We start from the raw sequence: 27,940 nt of genomic DNA on the forward strand, positions 1-27,940 counted from the left end.
TGATACATTCGTTATTGCCATCTTAGTGAGCACAGAGTGACATTGCATTGTGGTTTTGATTTGCATGTTCCTGGTGATTATGTCAGACATAAGCTTCTTTTTTTTTGATGGTATTGGGGTTTGAACTCAGGGCTTTGCACTTACAGGGCAGGTGATCTACCACTTGAGCCATACCTCTAGCCCCTTTGTTTTGGCTATTTTGGGGATAGAATCTAGGTTTTTGCCTGGGCTTCGATCCTCTTATTTTCCTCTTCTCACCGTTGCTGGGATAACTATTTCTGTTGAAATAGTCTTGCAAACTTTAACCAGCACCCAGCTTCAAGCATCTTTTCATGTGCTTATTGGGCATTTATATATTTTCCTGGGAGAAATGTCTATTGACACAATTTCCTCATTTTTAAGTTTGGGTTTTATCTTTTTATTATTGAGCTATAAGAGTTTGTTATATGCTCTGTATACAAGTCCTTTGTCAGACATGTACATGAAAACATTTTCTCCCATTCTTTGGGTTGTCTCTTTACTTTATTGTGTTCTTTGAAGTCCAGAATCTTTTAATTTTATGAAGTCCAAATTAATTTTCTTTTGTACTCATGGTTTGGCGTCATACCTAAGAATCTTTTTTACCAAATCAGATGTTGTGAAAACTTATCCATATTTCCTTCTAAAGGCTTTACCGTTTTAGCTCTTAAACTTAGGTCTCTGATGCATTTTAAGTTAATTCTTATAACTGCATAAAGGAAGTGCCTGCCTCCATTCTTTCACATATGGCTTCCAGTTATCCCAGCACCATTCATTGAAAGAGGCTATTCTTACCCATTGGCACAGCTATTAAAAATCAGTTGAGCATATGCACATGGCTTTATTTCCGAAGTCTCAATTCCCTTAGTCTCTCCTCATTCCAAGATCCCTGTCTTGGTCACTGTTTGCTTTGGCATTTATAAGGCCTTTTACTTTGTTGTTTGTTTTCAAGATTGTTTTGACTATTCTCAGTCCTTACAATTCCACATAAATGTTATCATCAGCTTATAAATTTGTATAAAGAAGTCAGGTGGGATTCTGTTTGGGATCCCATTGATTAATTTGAGGAATGTGGTCATCTTCACCATGTTAAGTCTCTAATCCAGAAGCATGAGTATTTTTCCATTCATTTAGATTTTCCTTAATTTCTTTCAACTATGTTTATAGTTTTCAGTGTATTAGTTTTATACTTATTTTGCTACATTTATTTTTAAGTGTTTTATTATTTTTGGTGCCACAGCGGATGAAATTGTTTTCTTAATTTCATTTTTGGATTTTTCATTGCCAGTGTGTAGATATGTAATTGATTTGATATATTGGCCTGTATTTTTCAACTTGGGTGGATTCATTAATTAGTTTTAATATATTTTTTTAAATGAGCGACTTAGAGATTGTATTATCAGCAAATAGAAATAGTTTTATTCTTTCTCTCTAATCCGGATGACTTTTTTTTATTTTTCTTCCCTCAATGTCCTGGCTGGCCTCTCCAGCACAATGTTGAGTTGAAGTGGCAAGAGTAGACATTTTGTACTGTTCCTGACAGCAGGGAAAGTGTTCATACATTCATCATTAAGCATGATGTTAAAAACTGTGAGTTTTTAATAGATGCTCTTTATCAGGTTGAGGACGTCTCCTTGTATTCCTAAGTTTGTTGAGAGTTATCATAAAGTGGTATAGGTTTTGTTCAAATGTTTTTTCTGTTTATTGAGATGCTCATATGATTTTTAAAAATTCTATTAGTTTATTACATAAATTAATTATTTTTGTTTTATTTTTTCCAGTTACTCACTGCCTTACTTTTTATTAGTGCATATTAATTAAATAAAGGGGTTTCATTGCGATGTTCCCCACATGCGTACAGTATATCTTGATCACTCACTGCTTCTATTACTCTTTCTTATCTGTCTCCCCCCTTTCAAAATGAATATTTTTGGTGGTATTGGGTTTTGAACTCAGGGGTCCAGGCTTGCTCAGCAGATGCTCTGTCACTTGAGCCATGCCCCTAGCCCTTTTTGCTTTGGTTACTTTTGAGATAAGGTTTTGCTTTTATGCCCAGGCCAGCTTGGACCACCATTCTCCTATTTACTCCTTCCGCATAAATGGGATGACAGGTGTATGCCACTGTGCCCAGCTTTTTATTGGTTAAGATGGGGTCTTGTGAACTTTTTCGCCTAGCATGGCCTTGAACCATGATCCTTCTAATCTCACCCCCTGAGTAATTAGGATTGCAGGCTTGAGCCACTGTGCTCAGCTTTAAAACAATTTTTAGAATAATGAAACCTTTATTCTACATTCATATATGCATATGAGCTATTTAGATCATATTCCACCCCCTTTGCTTTCTGCCTTCCCCCACCACTGATTCCGACCCTCAAATATTTCCCCTTTTTTACACTCATATCATTCATTTTTTTAGATATAGATTCTATTTATGAGAGAGAGATTTGTGATATTTGTCTTTCTCAGTCTGTGTTATTTCATTTAGCATGGTGATCTCCAGTTTTATACATTTTCCTGTAAATGACATAATTTCATTCTTCTTTATGGCTGAATAATATTCCATTGTGCATATATGCCACATTTTTTTTATCCATTCATCAGTTGATGGACACCTAGGCTGATTCCACAGCTTGGCTATTATGAATAGTGCTGCTAGAAACATGGGTGTGCATGCTTTGTGTGCTGACTTACACTCCTTCAGATACGTGGTACAGAGGGTCACATGGCAGTTGTGTTTTTAGTTTTTTGAGGAACGTCCATACTGCTTTCCTTAGTGTTTGCACTAATTTACATTCCCACTACAGTGTATGGTGTGTCCTTTTTCCTGCATCCTCACCAGTATTTCTTGTTTTCTTGTTGATTGCCATTCTGACTAGGGTGAGATGAAATCTCAGTGTAGCTTTGATTTGCTTTTCCTTTATGGTCAAGGATGTTGAATGTTTCCTCATGTGTTTATTAGCCATTTATACTTCTTTTTTTTGGGGGGGTAGTATATTTACTTTTAAAAAACTATTTCTTTTTTAAGCTTAGGATTTATTAATAGTACAAGGGTATTTCATGTGAAAATTCCCTATATGCATACAGTGTATTTGAGCAAGGTCACCCCTCTATTATATTCCCTTAACTCCCTCTCTTTTAAAAACAGTATTTGGTGAGTTTCTTTATGCTATCTCCATACATATGTAAGTGACGTGTTTTGATCCTTTTCACCTCCCTGTGCCCTTTCCATTTCCCCTCCCCCTCCCGTTAAACCCCCCATACAGTGTATATTTTGTATTCAAGTCCCATTATTATTGTTATTTTTTATCATTTTAGACTTAGATTATACATATGAGTAAAAACCTGCTATCTATGGCTTTTGAGCTTAGCATATTTTACTCAATATCATGATCTCCAGTTCCATCCATTTTCCTGCAAATAGCATAATTTCATTCTTCCCCATTTTCTTTATCTATTCATTGGTCTTTCGGCACCTAGGCTGATTCCACCATTTGGCTATTGTGAATAAGGTTGTGATAAACATGGGTGTGAAGTATCCCTCTTTGTACCCCTTATTTTCAGAACTATCAGTTTCTTTTGCCCAGTTATTAATTGGATTATGTGTTCTTTTGTTGTTTAATTTTTGCAACTCTTCAGATATTCTGGAAATTATCCTTTGAAGAATAGCTGGCAAAGATTTTTCTCCCTTTCTCTAGGTTGTCTCTTGATTTTGATAATTGTTTCCTTTGCTGTGTGGAAACTTTTTAATTGGAGGTAATCCCATTTACAATTCTTGCTCTTACTTCCTGAGCAATTGGAGTCCTAGTCAAAAGGCCATTGCTTATATCTGTATCTTCAAAGTTTGTACTGTTTTGCTGTAGTAGACTCATAGTTTCAGGTCTTACACTAAGGTCTTTGATCCATTTTGAATTGATTTTTGTACAGGGTGAGAGATCTAATTTTATTCTTCTACAAGTGGATATCTGATTTTCCCAATACCATTTGTTGAAGAGGCTGTCTTTCCCCCAATGTAAGTTTTTTGTGTGTTTATCAAAAAATCAGATGGCTGTACCTCTGTGGGCTTATATCTTGATATTTTATTCAATTTCATTGGTCTACAAGTAAGTTTTTGTATGAGGACTATGCTATTTTTTTGTTACTATGGCACTGTAGTATAATTTGAAATAAGATATTTCAAAAAAGAGCAACCTCCAGTGTTGCTCTTTTTTCTGGGGATTGCTTTGGATACTCAGGTTCTTTTGTGCTTTCATATGAACGTGAGGATGGATTTTTCTATTTCTGTGAAACGTAACATTGAAAATTTTCATGGGGATTACACTGAATCTGTAGATTGCTCAATAGCATAGCCATTTTCACAACATTTACTGTGCCCATTCATGAACATGGGAGGTATTTGTACCTTCTAGTGTCTTCTTCAATTTCTTTCTTCTAAGTTTTATAGTTTTCATTGTAGAAGTCTTCTACCTCCTTAGGTTTATTCCTAAGAATTTAATTTTTTTAAAAAAATCTTTGAGATTATTGTGAATGTTTTTCTGATTTCTTTCTTAACCTGTTAGTAATTGCTGTATAGAAAGGTCACTGATTTTTGTATGTTGATCTTGTGTCCTGCAATTTTGACACATAAAGTATCAACCAGATCAGTTTTTTGGTAAAGTATCTCAAGTCTCTAAAAAAGAGGTCTTCTTTCAGGATGGTATTGTAGCTCTGAGATGAGGGAGCAACAGAATGTCTTTCTTCATCAAGTCTAGCCTTCTGCACCAGAGCAATTACTGTCTCACCAAATCCCTGCATTGGGTTTAAGACTTGGGAGTGGGGGAGGAGTATGGGATTATTATGTAGCTAGAATTGCCAGTCTGTCACCAGGGCCATCTAGTCTACCCTATGACTACATCTTCAGTTTCCCTCCCCCTCCCAGGGAACAGGGACGGGGCTTGGAACTATTGGCTGCTTTTCTCTGATGCTCTGCTTCTCTCTACTTTTCTGCTGTCCTACCACCTCCTGTGTGATTCCTGATGTTCTTCCTCTTTTCCTGTCTTTGGAATATAACCTTTTCTTTGTCACCTGAATCTTCTCATTCTTGAAGTCAAAACGAAGAATGCTTCTAATTTGCCATATCACCCTGCCCCTCCTTTAATCAATTTTTTGGATATTCAGTCAACCTGGCATTTCTGGGAAAAATTCTTGCTGGTCATAATGTTAATGGTTTTTATATGCTACTGTATTTATTTTGCTAGTATTTTTTGTGGATTTTTGTGTCCATATATAAAAGACATTGATGTGTACTTTTCTTATGATATATTCACGTGTTGTTTCAGAGTAACATTGGCCTTATAGAATGATTTAGGAAGTATTCCTTTTTCTATTTTTTAAAGAGTTTGTGTAAAGAGTTGGTGTTAATCCTCTGTGTTTGATAGAATTGAACAGTGAAGCCATGTGAGCCAAGCTATTCTTTGCAGGCAGTTTTTAAGTATTATGAATTCTCTATTTTTATAGGCCTGTTTAGATGGCCTATTTCTTTTTGAGTCAGTTTTGGTAGTTTGTGTCTTTCTAGAAACTTATCTGTTTCATCTAAGTTATCTAATTTAATGGCACATACTTACTCATAGTTGTCCTTTATAATTTTTAAAATTTTTTTAAATTCAGTAGTAGTATCTCTTTTAATTTCTGATTCTTTTAATTTCTATCTCTTTTTTCTTGGTCAGTCTACTCAAAGGTTTGTCAGTTTTGTTGACCTTTTCAAAGAACCAGCTTTTGATTTCATTGATTTTTCTCTATGCCCTATTTAATTAATTTCCTCTTTTATCTTCATTATTTCTTTCTTATTGCCTGACTTAGGTTTGATTTACTCTTCTTTTCCAGCATATTAAGGCAGAAATTATTATTATTTGATGGAGCTAGGGCTTGAACTCAGGGCTTCATGCTTGCAAAGTAGGTGTTCTGCCTTTTGAGGCATACTTCAGTTCATTTTGCTCTGGTTATTTTGGAGATGGGGGGTCTCATAAACTATTTGTACAGGCTGACCTTGAACCCTGACCCTCTTGATCTCAGAGTCCCAAGTAGCTAGGATTACAGGTGAGCCACCAGCGCCTGGATAGAAGTTAATTTACTAATTTGAGCTCTTAATTTGGGGAATTACAGCTACAAAATTTCCACTGAGTCTGCTATCACTGAATACCATAAATTTTGATATGCTATATCTAATTTTTCACTTATCACAAAGTATTTTCAATATCTTTTTTTTCCATTTTCATTTTTTTAACAGTGCTTATAATTAAACCCAAGGCCTCATGCTTGTGAGGCAAGCACTCTATGTGATCATCTTATTTATGATCATGCTACTTAATTTCCACATCTGAGTTTCCCCAGTGTTTTTTAAGACAGGGCTCTTAGTATATAGTTCAGGCTAATCACAAACTTGCAGTTTTCCTGTCTCTACCTCCTGAGTGCTGGAATTACAAGCATTAACCACCACACCTGTCTTTTGCTAATTTTTTCCATATTAATTTATGTCTAATTTCATTCCAATGTGGTTGGAAAACATACATTGTATCATTTTTTTTACTATTTAAATGTTATTAAGTTTTGTTTTATGGCGTGCACATAGTGTATTCTGGGTAATATTCCATGCATACTTGAGAAGAATGTGGATTTTGCTGTCAATAGATGGAGTGTTTTATAGGTTGTCATTTAGATCTAGATGGTTTCTGGTAATGTTCAACCTTTCTACTTCCCTGTTGATCTGCAGAGTTGTTCTATTCATTATTGAAAGTTTTGCTGTTATTGTTGAATTTCTTATTGCTCCCTTCATTTCTGTCAGTTTTAGTTAAAGTATTTGGTGCTCTGCTATTAGGTACAAAATGTTTTAAATTGATCTATCTATTTCCTGATGGTTTATAAATTCTGACTTCGTATGTTTTTATAGTTATCAAAACTCCTTTTCCCCATATTACTTATTTAAGCTTGCTTTTGTTTTACTGCTCTGTGTGTGTGTGTGTGTGTGTGTGTGTGTGTGTGTGTGTGTCTTGTTTGAATGAGAATTCAGAAAGGGTTCTTTAAAGACCACAACTGGTATTACAACTTGAAGGGGTCATTTTTAGTTTTTATAATAAGAAAAAGTGATTTAGCTCACAAATTTACTGTTAATTAAAATGATTTTATTTACAACTTAAATAAGGTCAATAGAAGCAGAATTTTGAGGATATCGAAGAAAATGTACTAAGTTATTCTCTCATATACATTGAAGGTCTAATTAAATAGCTGCTATTATTTTGTGATGCACAGGAAATTCTGCCTCCTCTATTATTCAAAGTATTTAAAATCATTGAAAAACAACCTTAATAAAATCTCTGAAACTTCTAGAAGGATTTTTGTACATTCTTCTAAATAATGACTTTTTTCTTTTTTTTTTTAACCATCTAATTTGCCTTTTTAATTAAAAACACCTACAATAGCACCTTGCACTGAGGCAGGGTTTAATGAACACATGGGGAATGAGTAAGTGGAGAAATGAATGAATGATTGCATCATTGTCTGTAAGTGGAATGCTTACAGACTTCCTTCCATGTGCAATAATCTTACTGACAACCTTGCAAGATGAATTTCTTCATTTTCCTCATTCTATAGATGAGAAATTAAAGCAGAGAGCATTAAAATAGCCAAGATTGTACCATGCAGGCAGATTTCCACCTTAAGTTTGTTGTGCTCTTCACATTCAACCTATACTTGAAATTGTATGTCTACTAATCACAAAAATGTGTCAAAATTGTTATAGCTGAAAGAATGGATAGAAATCTGCCTTTTATTATAATATTTATACTAACAGAAAAGAAAAATACCACCTATGACTCTTTAAACAACTCTGAATATTTTGGTTATTTTTCTTCATCTTTTTCTCATCTGAATATATTGTTATTATGTATAATATTTATCTCAACACTGTTTTGTATTCATATTAATATCACTGTTTTGCTTTACAATCTAATCAGTAATGGTATGATATTTCATGTGAGTTTACATACTTAGCCATTTGCCTGTAATTATTGGATATTTACTACTCTAACAGTCCTATGATGAAAAATTTGTGTCTATAAGGATTTTTTATTAGAAATTTTTCTTCAGCTTCTCAGAAGGAGAATTTCTAAATGAAAGCCCCATTAATTTCTTAACAGTGGAAGAGTGAGGGCCAAGACATTCAACACTATGTCTTGTGGTTTCTAGAGGTACTGTATGTAGGAGGGAAGACTAGCTGTGATAGAGTCCTTTGGTTGACCCTCATTAGCTAGGTAATATGTGTTTGGGGAAATGTCCCTTGCAATAAGCTAGATGGAGCAGAGTCTGAGGATGTACCGCTAATATAAACCACACGTACAGTAAAATCAGGTAAAAACAGCATCTGTCATGGCCACAAATGAAGGTTGGAAGGAAACCCGTGTAAAAGGCCAGGTTTGTGTGGAAGAGAAGGAAGGGCTCCAGAATGTAAAACTTGCCTATGTTGTGTTGGTGGTCATGTGGAGTATATGCTGGACATCCCCAGCCAATGTCACTGGTGTCTGCTTTCTGGCATATGTGAATTCACAACAATTTTAGAATTAGGTTTCCTAAAACATTTCAGAGAGGTTACTGAAAGGATCATTTTTATTTTGATGATTTATGTTCAACACTGTATGGTAAGCTCTTAGTGCAGTACTTGGCACAGAGTAGGTGCTGACTAAATATTCATTTTTTTTCCTTTTTCTTTTATTATTCATATGTGCATACAAGGCTTGGTTCATTTCTCCCCCCCCGCCCCCACCCCCTCCCTTACCACCCAGTCCGCCCCCTCCCTCTCCCCGCCCCCAATACCCAACAGAAACTATTTTGCCCTTATTTCTAATTTTGTTGTAGAGAGAGTATAAGCAATAATAGGAAGGAACAAGGGTTTTTGCTGGTTGAGATAAGGATAGCTATACAGTGCATTGACTCACATTGATTTCCTGTGCATGGGTGTTACCTTCTAGGTTAATTCTTCTTGAACTAACCTTTTCTCTAGTACCTGTTCCCCTTTTCCTAAATAATGACTTTTTTCAAAGGGGTAGTTCAAGGAGCCATGCTAACCATACCACTCCTAAATAGGGACGACAGAAGGAGATCCATTTTGGGACACACTTCGGGACCAGATCCTGGGTAGTCCATCTGATGAAATCAAAGAATGTCATAAACCAAAGCCAATCCTTCTCCACACTGGAGAGGTAAGGCATTTTCATTATCATAGTAAAATTGGTGGATTGTCATTTTTTAATTTGTGAGCTATCAAAAAATGAATGGTAGATGCCTGTTGACATAAAATATTTTATTTAGCTATTCTCACAGAACATTTTTAATAGTAATATGAATGCTACAAGTGGAGCTCTAAGGAAGATTATGATTATTAAATATACTGATTTACCTTATTATAGTTATGATAAATAAATGAGATAGTTGGAATAGTCAGAAAGGTAGAATAAGATTAATACTTCTCAGACTTTATTTATGTTGGCGTCAGGAGGGCAGAATTTCTTACAGAGGAAAACATCTAAGTCATGTAAAAAGACGTGCTTGTATATCAATTATTTTACTCTTTAGGCAACATCATTAACTAAAGCAATTTTCTTTCAACACGTCTTTAGATTATGTATTTTTACACTTTGAGAGGTGAAAGATCATTCCAATATTTATAGAAACATGGATTGTTGAAGTAGAAACATTTTAAAAATAGATTTTTTCTAATATTCTATTAAAGTTCTTAAGGGAGATGAAAGAAGGGAAAGGAAGTAATGGAGAGATAGACTCTATATAATCCAATTATGGAAAAAGATAGATTCTCTTGGAGAAACTTTGGAAGATAAGACAAGACTAGGGAACTATAAATTTAAAGTATCATTAGGACAAAGTGCTATCAGTGTAAACTATTCCAAATAGCATTACTTATTCATCATGGGTAAGGCCAGTCACCAACGGCACTCTGAAGAACCCTTGCTTATCTGCTATGTACTGTTATTCCACAATGACAAATCTACTAAAAACTTCTGGGTTACTGTAGCAGTTACATTTGAGATTCACATATATGACCAGGACATATGCACCCAAACAGTATGTTTAATGCTGCATCATAAATTAGAAGTAAATCCTAGATGGGATAAAAACAAACTAGCTTCAAATACAAATACAAATCCTTTAATAAAGGAGAGTATGGACCCATATGTCTGTTGAGCATAGAAAGAAGAATACACTTAACAAAATTTTCTTATTTTGGGGTTGTAGCTATCAAGACCTCATCCCTGGCATCCAGATATTGTTGATGTTCAGATTATTATTCTTGGGTCCTTGGCCATAGCTGCTATCCCTGGGGAGTTAACGTAAGTTCTTCTTTTTATTTCTTAAAGATTTGTTCATTGTGTGTTTCCATTGGAATTAATTCTTATAGGAAAATGATTGTGCACTAACTGCTTCATATCCATTATACTGTTTAGCAACAGTGATAAACATTTCTACCCTCTTTTAGTGGGGGCTACTGAAGAATCTTTCACATAGAAGTGTAGCAGGTACACTTTCTTCCTGCCACAACTCTCATTAACATAGAATGCAGCTGATATAGTTTGTTCAGTAAATGAATAGAAATGATGATGATATTTTACCAGTGATACTCACTCATTCTGTTTCCCTTCTTTGGTCAAATTGCTGTTAGTTTAGGATTTTCTTTGAAGCTAGTTAAAAAAAAAAAAAACAACAGTCTGGCTGGGCACCAGTGGCTCATACCTGTAATCCTAGCTACTCGGGAGGCGGAGATCAGGAGGATCATGGTTTGAAGTCATCCTGGGAAAATACTTTGCCAGACCCTATCTTGAAAATATCCAAAACAAGAAAGGGCTAGTGGAATGGCTCAAGTGGTAAAGTGGTAGAGTGCCTGCATAGCAAGTGTGAGACCCTGAGTTCAAGCCCCAGTACTGGGAAAAAAAAAAAAACAACAAAAACCAAAAACACAACCCCCTCACAAAAACAAAACAAAACCCCATCCTACTTTAGCTTTGTATCATCATTGAGTTCCCCCATATTTTACTATTATGTGATGAGCCAGGGTAGATTTTTAGCTTTTACTACAAGTCTTTCTGAATACTATCATATATTCTAAATAGTAAAACATCACATAATTCTCTTTTCTTGATTCAGGACCATGTCTGGACGAAGACTTCGAGAGGCAGTTCAAGCAGTAAGTTAAATATGAAATAAAATATCTACACATTTATATTTGAAGGGAAAAGAATTCCCTACCCCTATGATTTTATATCTTTTAAATTATTCTTTTTTATGCTGACCACCCATTAATTTCAAGATGATCTCTAGCCATTAGTTTCAGGAGCTTGTAAGATGACTGGAAAATTCTATGTTTGCCAATGTGATCATTAAGATATTCATAGACCCATTGGCTTTTCCAACTGAAATAAAAGATTCTTTGATGTCTCTGTATTCCTTGGTGGTTTTGATCATCGGGGAGAATTTTGTTATAAGAGACATTTATGCTAACCATTCACAGAATTATTGTACCTTATCTATAACTAGAATGATAATAACTTTAAAGTGAAGAATAATTTTACGAGGCTCCACTTCTCCCTCCTAGGAATTTGCATCATATGGGATGAAGAATATGACTGTTGTTATTTCAGGTCTATGTAATGTTTATTCACATTACATTACCACTTATGAAGAATACCAGGTAAAGTGAAAAGTTCTCACATTTACTCGAATTGCTGTGTCAAGTGTGGACTTTCTCAACTCCTTCAATCATGTTTCTTTTGAGAGATGATTTTGTTTAGGTGGGAATATGGAAGAATGATATGTCAGAGGTTGTATTTTGGAGATTCAAATCCATCAATTCTAAGTTCAGGTCAGAATTCTAGTGTCACTAACTTCCACCTTCCCTAAAAACAATGATTTTGTCAGGGGTGCTGGTAATAAGCTTGGGTTGTGCAATGCAAATAACTATCTGTGATACATCTTGTGCCTTAAGCTTCTGCAGAAGCTGGGAGAACTACCATTGACACCTGCTATTTATTGAATGTACTAGTTAGGGACTTGGCAAATGTAACCTTATCTAATCCTGGCAGTGCAACCTGAAGTAAGGTATTGTTTTATAAGGATTACTATTTACTCACTAATTAATTACTTAGCTCAACATACATGTATGGCAACAGACACTCTACTAGTCACTTTCTGGGTCATAGCAATGAAAACAATCTGCTCCTGCCCTCAAGATCCCTAGCAGCTAATGAATGCTCTAGTAGAAAGACAGAGTAGAGAGCAGATAATGACACTTCTGAATAAGGCATGTGCTAGGTGATATGAAAACAAAGAGAAGACCTCAATTTTGACTGAGTATTTGAAGATGCATACTGGTAGACATCAGGAAGATGCAATATCTGTGTGAGTTATTGAGAACAAATGAGGGTTAGTCAAACAAATAAAATTAGTAAAGTGTGCTATGTACGGGGGGCCACACATACAAAGTTCAAAGCCACTGACTTGGCACATTAGTAGACCATAGTTTGTTGAGTATCTTGGAGTAAATTTGATGAGGGTGATAGTGAAATGAGGGCTGGAGAGGGAGACAGGGGTTAGTGGAATTAGAGTCTTGGGTGCAATGCAACAGAGCTTTGACTTAATGATAGTTTTGAGGGGATTGTAGTAGGATTAATGGCAAGAGAATGCTTTGATCCACTTGGTGATTTTAAAAGGTCCTTGGAATGGCAGTGTGGAAAATGAATTGGGGAAGACAGGAGTGGAGAAAGAATGGATTAAGAAGCTGTAGTTAAGATCTAAGGACTGAGGATTTGAACAAAGGTAAAGGCAGCAGAGATGGGAAAATGGACAAGTTCAATAGAGTTTTAAGAAAGTAGGATGACATGATGTGTACATGAAAAGTATGTAGGGTGAGAGAGAAAGAGGAATCTAAGATGGCTATCAGAAGATCATCACATCAGAGATTGGAAAGATGGCTTTCACTGGGATGCAGAATGTTGTAGGGAAAGCTGGCATGTCAGGAATCTGGGGTACCCTTTAGATTTGATGACGTTGAGGTTCCTATGGAACAACCAAAGGCTTGGAGCTCAGGTAAGATGTATTTTTCTCTACTTCACAGCTCAGTTGTGGGGGGGAGAGAGTTTAAATAGCCTTTAAAGAGAGTACCATCAGCTCCCAATTTATCCAGGAGTTATTAAATATATTTCCTTTACCCTTGTTTTTCCTGATGTGCTGTAGGGGAAATTATATATATATATATATATATATATATATATATATATATATATATATATTACAAGTACTCAATAGATACTTGAAGAGCTAGTGGCTTCTTTCAGATGAGATGGAGTGACAGTTTAAATGGCATCTGCAAACAGAACCTATTGTCTTTAACACGTAGCTGTTGGGAGCCGTTTGCTTTGTTTGGTACATGGAAATACACAACCTGTCTTTTCACAAATAATGTTGAAGATGAACAATGAGAGATGTCCAAACATCCCTTGCTTAAAAGGCTATACCCTTGTAAATGTGTTGAAATATGCAGAACCATCTATACCTCTCCTTGCTTCTCCTGCAGGCTCAGCGGTATGAGGCAGCATCTACAATTTATGGGCCACATACTCTGTCCGCTTACATCCAGCTCTTTAGAGCTCTTGCTAAGGCTATTGCTACGGTAAACAAATATTTGTGTGTGTGTGTGTGTGTGTGTGTGTGTGTGTGTGTATACATACACTTCAGGGTGAGGAGGTACAGAGGGAAGCAAGAGTGAACCTTAACTCCATATGTTCAATTTGACAACCTTTATATTAAAAAAATCTTAGGGTCCCCTACAAAAGAAAATTGTAGCTATGTGGTATCAATAAATAAAGAAGTGAGATTTTACTGATAATAAAATTCAAATTCAGTTAATATCCATTAGTTTCATATATATTATTATTTCATTTATATTATAATTTCTTTATTCTCAAAACCATCATGTGAAGTAAGGAGGTATTATTTTCATCCATCTTTCAGATGAGCAATGTCTTGAAGATGAAAAGTGGCTAGGCTTACTGTAACTCTCACTGGGAATTAGACCACAGTTCTCCAATCCTTGCCAGATTCTCCATCCACTCCAAGACTAGAGTAGGTCATCACCTGTAGGAAGCCCATTTCCCATGGAAAAAGCAGTTTTCCAATCAGAGGAATCTTACCATTACAATAAGTAGCAGTTTTTAGTTTCTTGGTGGTTCAAAGAATAAGTTGTTATAGTGGATGGAGGCTTTGATTTGATGAAATACAGGAATACCTTGGAATGCAGACATTACATATGCCTGAAATATCTACACCTGAATAAGTTTACTTGGTTTAAAGGAATTTTAGTTGCGGAAATCTTACCACTGAGGTATTTATGAAACTGTAGTTGTGGTACCAGAAGATTAGTTAATAAGCAAGATAAAGAACTTGAAAATAACAAACTAACCCTATGTAATAACATACATGCTTTGGTAAAAACTGTGAAATAACTATGGCATAGAAAGTACAAAAAAGGCCATTTAAAGAAGAGCTTGGACATATTAGATTGAAACCAATGAAGGTTTTCTCCCGTAGGTCAAATCAGTTGAACATTGACAATTTCATATGCCTTCACCATCAGTTGCTGATTGTATGTTTGAAATTTCAATATAATGTTTACTTTGCATATATTTTAATTTCTTAATTACTATTTTTATCATAGTGTCCCTCTCAGTTTTGGTCTGTTGATTTTTTTGATGTAGCACTATTTTTATTTATTTATTTGATCATAAACACTAAACCTATTGGCAGAATATTCAGATTATACAGAAATATAAACCTATAACTTATAACTGTTTAACTTTCATTATAGGTGCAGATACAGAGTTCTACCCACAGAAATAAATTCGTCAAATTTTATAGTGACATTTAGTGAAGAAAGACACAGTTCACTTTGTAGAAATTTGTCTCCTGGTCTACTTTGTAGTCATTCATTTTAAGACTAGCTATGTGATCTTGAACAACCAACTGAGTATCTCCAAACCTATTTTCTTGCTTGTCAGCTGAGAATGACAATGCATGCCTATCCCATGTATTACTGGAATGGTTAAATAGACAATGTAAGGATTAAAAAACATTAAACATATATCAAAGGCTAATTAAAATAGAGATTTACATTTTGGTGACACTATTAAAGGTGGTAAAATTTGTGGAAAACAGATTAAACCAGTCTGGATGTAAACTAATCTTAAACTTTATATTAAAAATGTGATTATTGCATTCTTTATAAACACAGATCCAGGAAAAAATCATGATTTTGATCTGGGTGAAAGAGTCTCAACATTTTGCACAGATTCTACAAATAATTATAATACTATGTTATAAATGCTTATCATGTGTTAGGCCCATGTTCAAAGTCACACAATTAGAAAAATGACTGCCCCAGAATCTAAACCTGAGTAGTGTGCCTCCAAGATTGTTCTCCTGCCTGAGGAAATGAAACAGCTGCCTCCAACCAAAACTTTCTTTTAATGACAAAGTTGAAATTATAGACAACTAGGATCACATTTTAGCAAGGTTCTCTTCACATTTTGTTAAAAGTTATTAGCTTTTGGAGGAAAAGAGAGAGAGAGAGAGTATACATACTTCCTATAATGAAGGCATTTCTGGGTATGGAGGTGGGGGAAAAGGATTTTGGGCTGGGCGTTGCATTTTCCTTAAGCCAGTGCTCTGTTTTAGGACACAGTAGCCAACATGAGCAGTGGTCCAGAGCCTCCATTTTTCAAGCAACTGATAATCCCATTTATTCTTAATATTGTGGATAAAGCACCAATAGGCACAAATTTTGGGGACGTCCTGCAGTCAACGAAACTTGAATACAGAGTGGTAAGACTTATAGAGATATCTTAAAATATTTCAGAGACCTGCTTTTTGGAAGTAAAGGGAATGATTTTGTATAATGTTAATCATACCATAGACCAGCCTTAGCAATGCTAATTTTGGCAACTGGGTTCTTATCTTTGCAGAGGCTCTGCTGAAGTCATGAGAATGGGAAATACTGATTTTTATTTCTGGGGGTAATTATGTGAAATTGAATTTCTAAAATACAAATTATTCTTTGTCTTAAATGGGTGGTTAAAGAAGCAGTTGAAGTAAAAGAGAAGTTGCCTTTTAAATCAAGAATAGGAAAACACACAGAACTGAAACAGGATCTGTGCATTATATTGTATGTTGATCTTGTCCTCAAACTTGCTAAATCATTCTTTAGTTCTAATAGGTGGGAGTCTCTGTCTCTCTCTCTCTCTCTCTCTCTCTCTCTCTCTCTCTCTCTCTTTTTCTTCGGTGGTATTTGAGTTTGAACTCAGGGCTTCAGGCTTGTAAGGCAGGCACTCTGCTGCTTGAGTTTCATCTCCAGCCCTTTTGGCTCTGGTTATTTTGGAGATGGGCTCTTGGTTTTTGCCCAGATGGACCTGAACAGTGATCCTCCTGTTTTTTGAAGCTTTCTGCCATGATTGGGATGACAGGTATGTGTCACTATGCCCAGTTTTTTCCCACTAAGATGGAATATTGCAAACTTTTATTCCCAGGCTGGCCTGGAACCCCCATACTCCTCGTCTTAGCCCCCAAATAGCTAGGATTATAAGCATGAGCCACTGGCACTTGGCTCTCAAATTTTCTGTGTGTTCTTTAAGTCTATCATGTGTCTTTCTTAAAATTTAACTTGTCTTCCTAGAATCTGTTTCTTTCTTGGAATTCCCATCTGTCTAGGGATTTCCTCATTTTCTCTATGTTGTTTAATTTGTTTTTGTTCATAACATTCTTTCATAATCCTTTTAATTACTGTTGGGTTGACAATGATGCCTCCTCTTTCTTCCTGATTTAGGTAATTTGTGTTGTTAAAGAACTAGCTTTTAGTTTTATTGCCTCTACCGACTCTTTTTTTATTTTTTAATTTTTTATTCATCTATTCACATGTGCATACATTGTTTGGGGCATTTCTTCCCCCTAACCCTTCACCTCCTCCCTCTCTCCCTCACCTCCTCGCTTCAAGGCAGAATCTGTTCTGCCCTTATCTCTAATTTTGTTGAAGAGAAGACATAAGCAATAATAAGAAAAAGAGTTTTTGCTAATTGAGATAAGGATAGCTATACAGAGAGATTCCTAGCATTGCTTCCATGTACAAATGTGTTACATCCAAAGTAGATTCATCTCTAACTGACCTTTTCACTACTTCTTGATCCCCTTCTCATATTGACCTCTGTTGCTTTAAGGTTTCCATATTAGTTCCTCTGCAGTGGGGCTATCAAGTACTTTCATGTTTTGGATTTCTTACCTATCCCCATACATCCTGTGTGTGACCCAAGTCCAACCACATTGCTGTGTTTGCCCTAGATCTAAAGTCTGCATATGAGGGAGAACATACGATTTTTGATCTTCTGAGCCTGGCTAACCTCGCTCAGAATGATGTTCTCCACTTCCATCCATTTACTTGTGAATGATAAGATTTCATTCTTCTTCATGGCTGAGTAAAATTCCATTGTGTACAAATACCACATTTTCTTAATCCATTAGAAAGTAGTGGGGCATCTTGTTTGTTTCCATAACTTGGCTACTGTGAATAGTTCTGCAATAAACATGGGTGTGCAGGTGCCTGTGGAGGAACCTGAGTCGCATTCCTAGGAGTGGGATTGCTGGATCATATGGCAGATCTATGTCTAGATTTTTAAGAGGCCTCCATATTTTTTTCCAGAGTGGTTGCACTAGCTTGCATTCCCACCAGGAGTGTATGAGTGTTCCATTTTCCCCACATCCTCACCAACACTTGTTGGTACTGGTGTTTTTGATGATAGCTATTCTAACATGGGTGAGGTGGAATCTTAGTGTGGTTTTGATTTGAGTTTTCTTTATGGCCAGAGATGGTGAGCATTTTTTCATGTGTTTTTTGGCCATTTGACTTTCTTCTTTTGGGAAAGTTCTCTTTAGTTCAGTTGCTCATTTCTTTACTGGTTCATTGATTTTGGGAGAGTTTAGTTTTTTAAGCTCCCTGTATATTCTGGTCATCAGTCCTTTGTCTGATGTATAGCTGGCAAATATTTTCTCCCACTCTGTGGGTGGTCTCTTCAGTTTAGAGACCATTTCTTTTGTTGTGAAGAAGCTTTTTAGTTTTATGAAGTCCCATTTGTCCATTCTTTCTCTTTGTTGCTGAGCTGCTGGGTTTCTATCGAGGAGGTTCTTGCCTATACCTATCACTTCCAGAGTGTTTCCTGCTCTTTCCTATACCAACTTTAGAGTTTCAGGTCTGATATTAAGGTCCCTTGATCCATTTTGCATTGATACTAGTACAGTGTATCAACATAAACCTGTTAAACATGGATCTAGTTTCAGTTTTGTGCAGACAGATAACGACTTTTCCCAACATTTGTTGAAAAGGCTGTCTTTTCTCCATCGTATATTTTTAGCGCCTTTGTCAAAAATAAGGTGGGCATAATTTTGTGGATTCATACCTGGGTCCTCCATTCTGTTCCACTGGTCTTCATGTTTGTTTTTGTGCCAGCACCATGCTGTTTTTATTGCTACTGCTATGTAATATAGTTTGAAGTCAGGTATTGTGATACCTCCCAGCATTGCTCTTTATGCTGAGTATTGCCTTGGCTATTCACGGTCTCTTGTGTTTCCAAATGAATTTTAGGATAGATTTTTCAATCTCTGTGATGAATGTCATTGGGATCTTGATGGGAATTGAATTAAACATGTAGATCACTTTTGATAGTATAGGCATTTTTACTATGTTTATTCTACCAATCCTTGATCATGGGATATCTCTCCACTTTCTGTAGTCTTCCTTGATCTCTTTCTTCAGGGATTTGTAGTTTCCTTGTAGAGGTCATTCACATCTTTTGTTAAGTTTTCTCCTAGGTATTATTTTTTTTGAGGCTATTGTAAATGGAATTGTTTCCATATATTCTTTCTCAGTTTGTTCATTACTGGTATATAGAAAAGCTAATGAATTTTGTAAGTTGATTTTGTATCCTGCCACTTTGTTGTAGCTGTTAATGGTGTCTAGGAGTTTTTGAGTAGAGTTTTTTGGGTCTTTAAGATATAGGATCATGTCATCTGCAAATAGGGATATTTTGACAGATATATTTGACAGTTTCTTTACCTATTTGTATTCCTTTTATTCCTTCTTCTTGCCTAATTGCTCTGGCTAGGAATTTGAGTACTATGTTGAATAGGAGTAGGGATGGTGGGTACCCTTGTCTCGTTCCTGATTTTAGAGGAAATGGTTTCAGTTTTTCACCATTAAGTATGATGTTGGCTGTAGGTTTGTCATATATAGCCTTTATAATGTTGAGGTACATTCCTTCTATTCCTAGTTTTCTTAGAGCTTTTATCATGAAGTGGTGTTGGATCTTGTCGAAGGCTTTTTCTGCATCTATTGAGATGATCATGTGGTTTTTGTCTTTGCCTCTATTGATGTGCTGTATTACATTTATAGATTTGCATATGGTGAACCACCCCTGCATCCCTGGGATGAAGCAGACTTGGTTGTGGTGAATGATCTTTCTGATGTGTTGTTGGATTTGGATTGCCATTGTTTTATTGAGGATTTTTGCATTAATATTCATTAAGGAGATTGGCCTATAGTTCTCCTTTTTGGAGGTGTCTTTGGTTTTGGGTTGAGTGTAATACTAGCTTCATAAAATGTGTTAGGCAGTTTTCCTTCCCTTTCTATTTCATGGAACAGTTTAAGGAGGGTTGGTATTAGTTCTTCTTTAAACATCTGATAGAATTCAGCAGAGAATCCATCAGGTCCTGGACTTTTCTTTTTTGGGAGACTCTTTATTGCTGCTTCAATTTCATTTTGTGTTATAGATCTATTTAAATGATTAATGTCCTCTTGGTTTGATTTTGAATTGTCATAAGTATCTAGAAATCTGTCCATTTCTTCAAGATTTTCAAATTTATTAGAATATAGGTTCTCAAAGTAATCTCTGATGATTTCCTGGATTTCCATGGTGTTTGTTGTTATCTCCCCTTTTGCATTTCTAATTTTACTGATTTGGGTTTTTTTCTCTGCTCATTTTAGTCAGGTTTGCCAGGGGTTTGTCAATCTTATTTATTTTTTCAATGAACCAACTTGTTTCATTGATTCTTTGTTTGTTTTTTTTTGTTTCTATTTCATTGATTTCAGCTTGTATTTTTATTATTTCTCTCCTTCTGTTTGTTTTGGGATTTGCTTGTTCTTGTTTTTCTAGGAGTTTGAGATGTAGCATTAGGTCATTAATTTGAGATCTTTCTATCCTTTTAATATATGCACTTGTGGCTATAAACTTTCTTCTCAGGACTGCCTTCTTCAATACCCATGATTCTCAGGTTTGGTCTTTTGGTGGAGTTGGTGAATTCTTGTGTATTCCTTTCACAGGTTTTGAGTTGTTTGATTAATAGCTCTTTGGTTTTTCCTTTAATTTCTATTTCATCTTCAAGTTCTGAGATTCTGTCTTCTGCTTGTTCTAGTCTGCCAGAGTGGCCTTCCATTGTGTTTTGTATTTCTGTTTCTTTTTTTTCTGAGGTTTTCCATATCATGGGTTACTTCCTCTTTAATATTGTCAATTTTTGTTCAATTCACTTATCTCTCTACTTATGGTGTTCTCTGTTTCACTTTGGTATTTATTTAGGGCTCCTATGAGTTCACTTATTTGTCTTCTTCTTATATTCTTTATTTTTATTTTCTTGGAATTTCTTGAGTGCCTCCTGTATGTTTTGGTTGACCTTGTCTAGTAACATCTCCATGAAATTCTCAGTGATTTCTTGTAGAATTTCTTCTTTCAGGGTGTTCTTGTGGGCTTCATTGGGTTCTTTGGGATAGTCTATCTTTGTTTTGTTGGGGTCTGGACCTGGGTATCTATTTTCTTCATTTTTCTCTGAATCCTGTACTAATTTATTTTTTGGGGGAGAACGGTTTCCATTCCTTTTTCATCTTCCCATCATTTCACTTGGTGCTGTTTTTGTCCCTGTTCTGTGTGTAATTTAGTGTTAGCTAACTTACAACAGTAAAAGTAATGAGACCAAGAAATAAAGAGTAAGAAGAAAAAGAAAGAAAAGAAAGAAAAAAAAAAGAAAACCAAAGAATTCAGCAGGGAGAGATGGTGTACTAACCAACAATGAACAAAACAAGCACTTGGAGAGAAAGAGAAAAAAGAAAAAAAAAGTTTCAGGTTCAGGAACAATGAAGTTTCAGTCTTGGCAATTCTGGTGTTACTCCTTCAGCATCCAGTCCCAGTGTTGGTATTTAAGTAGTATCTCTGTTGTTGTCTCACCAGATGGTTGGGTCAGGAGACAGCTTTGTGAACCACTATCTGCCTTATTTCAGGCAGCAGCTCATCTGCTGCCTACTGTCAGCCATCTACTTTTGGAGGATTTGTTTACTGAGAGTTCATGTGAAGAGTAGCTCCTTGCTCTTTCCCCCTTCTCCTGTGTGCTCAGAGCACCCCACCCCCTCTGCTGTGTGTCCTTTTCAGTTCCTTGTTTATTATTCAGTTTTTTTTGTGGGGGGGGGTCAATCGGTCCAGGGGGTATGCTGGTTTATCCCAGGGATGGCTGTGGAAGCATCACATGCTGTTTATTTGCTCACCTGTTGGTCTGTGTCTCCCAAGCAGATTTGGAGCTGGCATCTGGCAGTATGGCAGCCCTCCTGGTTTCTTAGTGTATTGTGGCATGGAGAAGATTTGTGTGGGCTGGGGGTTCAGGGTGTTGGAGTTTTGCTTATTCTTGGTGGTTTTTGTTCTGCCAAGTGTGGCTGCAGTGTCTCAGCAAGATTTTTGATTTACAGATCTCTTGTTGTCTGCTTCCTCCCTCTAGTCACCATCTTAGATCGCCTCTACCTACTCTTTAACCTATCATTAAGCTTTTATGCAAGGACATATCAGCTCTTTTCATTTGTTTCTTCCTTCCTTCCTTCTTTCCTTCCTTTCTTCCTCTCTCTTTCATCTGTCTTTCTTTCTCTCTCTCCCTCTTTCTTTTTTTTTCTTTTTTGGCTTATTTGAAGCAGGGTCTCACTATGTAGCCTAGGGTACCCTGACACTCTCTAAAGAAATTAAGTTGGGACAGCTGTAGGGATTACCTTCTTTGTTTTCAAGAATCACTTTGTTCTCAGGAATCACTGTCTTTCATTGCTCAATGCCCATTGTCTTCAAAAGTACTGTTTAATACATATTTTGTCCAGTTTTTTTGGTTGTTTCAAGTGGGAGGGTAATGTACGCCCTCACACTCTGTTTTGCATAATTAGAAGTAAGTATAAGCAATTCACAGTAAGTTTTGACTGTTTTTATCTGATTCAATTTATCTCCTGTATGCTTCAGGAAGGAGATGTGAGAAAAATTTAGGGGCTGAAGTAGCCTTGTTTGCAGTACTGGGATTGACGGAGAAGCAATTTATATTGCTGTCACTATTAGGAACTATATCTTTGAGCCAGATGTGGTGGTTTGCACCTGTTATTCCACCACTTGGGAGCTGAAGCAGGAGGATCATGCATTCAAGGTTAGCCTTGGCTGACTAGTGAGACCCTGTCTCCAAAATAAAATAAAACCAAACAAAACAGCTACAGCTAAAAGAACATTAGCTCTGAATCTTCATCTGCAACTGGTTCTACCAAAACAAAATCTTTGGCCCCAAATACCTGTGCTTATTGTTGCAAGGGTATTTTTTGTAATACCTATAAAAGATAACGACTCAATTAAATAGAATGGAATCTATATAGACCCCCAGGGTCCTAGAATGTATAATAGATAATGCTTCAAATCTGAGTACAACAAAAATACTTTTATTAGAACTCATTAATGGGTATTTTTATTTCCAGGGAGAAGTTGTTGAAGTTACATTTGTAGGTGCCAACCCAAAAAATTCAGCAGAAAACCAGGTATATATCAATAGTCTTTTACAAATTATGACCACTTTTTAGCCTTTCGTTTACTTGAATATCCTTTTGGAGGTTAAAACATAAAGACAAACTGTGCCAACTTGTCTTCTGTCTTATTTTATGAAGTGGGAAATCGTCAGTGCGTACAGTTAATGTGGGATCAAGTCTAGATATAAGCACACAGGAAATATCTGATGGGCTCTGATGATGAATTATACACATATGTCTAATAATAAAATAAGGCAATTTTACTCTTCTGTAGCTTCTTTAGAATGGTCTTATAACCACAATAAGTGGACACATTCACATACAAATTTAAACAAACTGGGTGTGGTGGTGAATAACATAATCCCATGCATTTAGGTGGCTAAAGTTCAAAAGTTGTGAATTCAAGGTCAGCCTGGGTCACATAGCAAGATCCTATCTCAACAAATAAAGAAATAAAACCTCTCCCAAACAAAAAAACCCTCAAGAACAAAAATCAAAACCAAAGCAGAAGGAAATTTAGACAAGGACATTTATAAAAGAAAAAGTGTGCATGTGAACATGATTTGTAGGTGATATTTTTTTTTACTATGACCAAGGATGTATCCACTGCCTTGGTGAGAACTTCTTCCTAGGGCCCATAGCCACTTCTAGCCCAAGTGCTTTTCCTCTAAGTGACCCTTCTCATTTCTGTTAGTTAAAATGCCATTATTATGATAATAATATGACAATATCAAATATGAGATTGAGGATAATGTGCCACTGTGCACTTGTTTGAAATAATTTATCTCAGAGGTCAAGCTAAACCAAAATGTTTACATGTTTACATTATTTTCTGAAAATATCAAAGCATTGTTTCAAAACTACAGGGTTAGCCGTCATCTGGTGTCTCTCTGTGGAGGAGCACTGCCATGATTATTGCCATGGAGAAGTGGAGACTCAGATGCTTTAAGCACTATAGTGAGAACAGAATTGATTTCTAACAATGGTCTGGAACTTGGTGCAAATGATTTCCACTGACCATTATCACTCACAATCATCATGTCATCATGATTAGCTGAATGATTACTGAATTAGCTGAAAGATTAGCTGAATGGTTACTATTTTCAGGTACTAGGCTGAGTGTTTTATATATATTATCATGTGAATCTAACTTAATCCCCACTACTACCCAATAAGTTACTTTCTGATCACACTTTATTCTTTCTGCTTATTAAAATAAGTAGAAACCACTTTATAGATGAGTAAATTGAATCCTAGAGTGATTAATTTGTAGTAATTAATTATGCATCTGGAAGAGATTATGGGAGGGAAGTGGAGAAAGGATAGTCACATGTTTTGTCCCTGATATTCAGTGGTCTTGGCCTTTTCTCCAATCTGCACTCTAGTTCTGCTCATTTGGACCTGTCGTGCATCCTACTCCATCTAAGCCCTTCCCAATGGCATTCTGTTCTCAATGAACAGAAGTAGCTTTCTTTACAAGTCACCACGGTTATGAAAACTTCCTTATTGAATACAATACATCAACTGAATAATTAGAGAAGACTTATAAACAACTGCATAGCCCAGCTGTAAATAAGTGATCCACTCAATAAAGCATTTTCTGGGGACCTGTAAGTGACAGATATAAAGGACTGTGATGGATAAAGATGAGTTAGGCATAAGACCTACCTTTACAGGCCATGGTCTAAAGGATTTTGAGGGAAATTGGAGATTTATGGCCTTTGTACTTATTAACTTGTCATACTATTCAAATCTGTACTTTACTTGAAGCTGAATTCTTGGTCTGAAACAAATTGCTCTATGATAGTGCTCTTCCAATGGGGAAGTAAAATCTGCTTATGATGTGGTTTCTAGGAATCCATTATGACAAAGTATAGAAACTGTCTTTAGCACCCAGGACAGGTAAGATTTATGTATTCTTTTCAATTCTTTCACTCAGGGAGGCACAGTAACTAATAATTCATTTTCCTGGAGGTGGAAAGATGAAGAAACTTCCATTTTCCTTCCTAAATCATGAGGTGACTAGAGAAAGCCTTGGAATATAGATCAATAAACTTGTCATGAAAAGACTTGACTTATTCCTTTTTTATACTTCTAGTTTTATTCCCATTTTCTTCTCAACTATAATTTTCAAAATTTGCTATCAGCTCCATAATTATGCCTCTTTCAAATTTCTAAACATGTTATGGTTTTTAATAGATGGTGTAAGTTAACATTCTGAAGATTTTGCACAGCATGTTAAGGGAAACACTAAGAAGAACTTGCATGAAATTATAATGCATCTTCACAAAAAAAAAATTAGTTAGCCTGTGATCAGCAAGGAGAGTTAGAATAAAGAGGAGTTTTTTTGTGACTGTGCAGTGACTGATAAGTTATATTAATTGCATTTTAGACCCATGAGACCTTCCTTACTGTGGAGAAATATGAGAACACGACAGCAGCCTGGCAGATAATGTACAATGATGCCTCTTGGGAGACTCGGTGAGCATGTCTGTTGAATATTTTCTCTTTCAAGCCTTGAAAACAGTTGCTTAGTAATGCAGAAAAGACAAATGAGAAGACTGACTAAATACATGCTATTAATGATATCAAATTCCTAACGATCCTTGTAGCCATATTTAGTTGATTTAGTAGACTTGATTTTGAATTCTGTGTTTCTACAAAACAGCATTATGTGTGCTCCTATAAGATTAGGCAGTAATGAGACGATGGCTTCAATTCTTGTAGACATCCTAGTAGTTTTGTTTTTTCCCATGGTCATTGGCCTGAAAAACTGAGTAGCTTTCTTGCAAATTGGTTGAAATGGGTATTGGGTGAAGGACCTGAGATACCTCTGTAGAGATCAACATTATTGGGAAAATAATGACTCTGTTCCAGACATGTAGTGCATTTCTGTATATTGCTAGTGATTCTTCATTTGAGGTATTGAAACACAAAGGCTCAATGTTTAACTCTTACACACTTAAGAAAGGGAGTAATAAGCTCATGGAGTTTCTTCAGATACAGCTCTGTGCCTTTGTTACCAAATTCAGCTGAAGAGATATTTTGAAGATTTTGATGATATGTCTGAAATAGAAAATATTTACATTGTCAAGTCTATAAATCTCATACACAGGACAGACATAAGGAAGTATGAGAAGTTTTTGGCAATTGGTATCTAGCTCAAATGCAGTAATTATTTGTGTGTTGGTTTGGTACACATAGTTAACAGCAAATAAGGATTTGACTATGTCCATCTATAGTCATCTATAAATATAGATATGTTTTTTTCTTTAGTCTTTATATTTTTTAAAAGAAGTAATACATATTTATTGGGAAAACTGGCTATGCTGATCATAAGAAATGATGATTTATTTTCAAAAGCTAAAACCCAGAATGGTGGTCAATACTAAGGATCTGTAACTGGACTCTGCTTGATCCATCACAACAGTACCATATTTATGGGGCGCACTCAGCCAATAACCAGAAAGTGGAGAATGTTCAGTATACTCTCTGTGTTCAAAGGATTTGCTTTCTGTGTCTACTGAGGTGTCAGCTAGATAGTCCACAGTGTCTCACTGCACCTTCAGGAGTCTCTGTGATCCCTACTATGGTCTTTAGGGACCAGCCTGATCTAACTCTGTGTGTTTCTTTCTTCTTAGCCATTCTTTCATAGTTCACTATGCCCTGTTCCTGCGGACTGGATTTCTGTTCCTTGGCCGCACCATGTTTGTTCCTGCTGTCCTCAGTTTGTGTTCTCTGTTCCTTCTTCCTAAAATGTTCTTCCTCCACATCTCTGTGGACTCAGTGCAAATGACATCTCAGAGAAGCTTCTGTCTTATTTATCCCTCTTAAAATAAAAAAAAGTATATAGGTTATACTGGCTTGTTTCTTTATTGTTTTTTACTCCCCACCTCTGTTCAATAGAGCATGTTTTGTGAAACTTAAAACTATCTTTAGACAATCTCTATCTGCTCACCACTGTCTCCTCAGTACTTCTTGAATAGAACAGAATCTGGCACAGATTAATTACACATTTTTAATAAATGGATCCGGATGTGAAAAGAAGTGTCAGTCTGTACAGAGTCTGACAAAGACTAAAAGGATGCTGTAACAATTCAAAGCAGGAGACATTCTTGTTCTAATTATCGGGTAAGGTTTCATGGATGGATACAGTTAGGTAGTTAGAAAGGCTGAGCAGGTAATTTTCTATAAGTAGCTGTTCCTATTAAAAGGTCCTCTGTTAGAAAATAGGCATTTATGTCTGTTTTGTTGCTAAATCTTCAACATCTACAATAGTGTCTTGCTCATGTAGTCATCAAATGAATAATCCCACATTTTAAGAGTAAATTGTGGTTTGCTTATTTGTTTGTTTTTTACCAACAGGTTTTATTGGCACAAGGGATTACTGGGTCAGAGCAATGCAACGATAGAATGGCACATTCCATACACTGCTCAACCTGGAATCTACAGAATAAGATATTTTGGACACAATAGGAAGCAGGATATTCTGAAGCCTGCAGTCATACTTGCGTTTGAAGGCACTTCTCCTACTTTTGAAGTTGTAACTACTTAGTGAAAAGCTGTAGAACTGATTTCACAGGAATGTGAACTGCCATTTTGACTTCTATAATCGTTCCTGTTTGGGGACAGACAGTTTACTGCTAATGGGACAAACGTGTGTGTGTGTGTGTGTGTGTGTGTGTGTGTGTGTGTGTGTGTGTGTGTGTATGAGAGAGAGAGAGAGAGAAAGAGAGAGAGGGGTCCCATTTACTTAATCCAACAGCCATGCATCTTGTGCTCTATAGCCTAAAGTATGATATCTCTTGAAGTCTTGCCAATGTTTAGGGGCAAATTTCTTCAATATGAAATCTCTGAAATGTTAGTGAGCATGTTCAAAGATTGAGAACAGTGTTTGACCTATTTATTTGTAGAATTATTGAATGCTAGTATTGGAGGAGTTTGTAGAAAGCCTCTAGATTGATTCTTGATTTTGCAGTTGGGAAAAATAAG

General features: G+C 36.0%; 1 protein-coding gene across 5 annotated transcripts in view; it reads left to right on the top strand.

The window, feature by feature from the left end:
* The window catches only part of Asah2 (N-acylsphingosine amidohydrolase 2), an 84,299-nt gene extending 56,613 nt beyond the window's left edge, over positions 1-27,686 (top strand). For all 5 annotated transcript variants that reach the window (XM_074078843.1, XM_074078840.1, XM_074078841.1 and 2 more), the window contains exons 14-22: positions 9,130-9,245; positions 10,297-10,391; positions 11,203-11,242; positions 11,651-11,746; positions 13,628-13,723; positions 15,784-15,930; positions 22,901-22,960; positions 25,341-25,429; positions 27,314-27,686. In XM_074078843.1, the coding sequence (XP_073934944.1) occupies positions 9,130-9,245; positions 10,297-10,391; positions 11,203-11,242; positions 11,651-11,746; positions 13,628-13,723; positions 15,784-15,930; positions 22,901-22,960; positions 25,341-25,429; positions 27,314-27,503 (929 nt within the window). In that variant the 3' untranslated portion in view covers positions 27,504-27,686. The remainder of the gene's footprint in view (positions 1-9,129; positions 9,246-10,296; positions 10,392-11,202; positions 11,243-11,650; positions 11,747-13,627; positions 13,724-15,783; positions 15,931-22,900; positions 22,961-25,340; positions 25,430-27,313) is intronic.
* The last annotated feature ends 254 nt before the right edge of the window (positions 27,687-27,940 follow it).

This window comes from Castor canadensis, chromosome 7 (genome assembly GCF_047511655.1).
Source record: "Castor canadensis chromosome 7, mCasCan1.hap1v2, whole genome shotgun sequence".
In the NCBI taxonomy this organism is placed as follows: domain Eukaryota; kingdom Metazoa; phylum Chordata; class Mammalia; order Rodentia; family Castoridae; genus Castor; species Castor canadensis.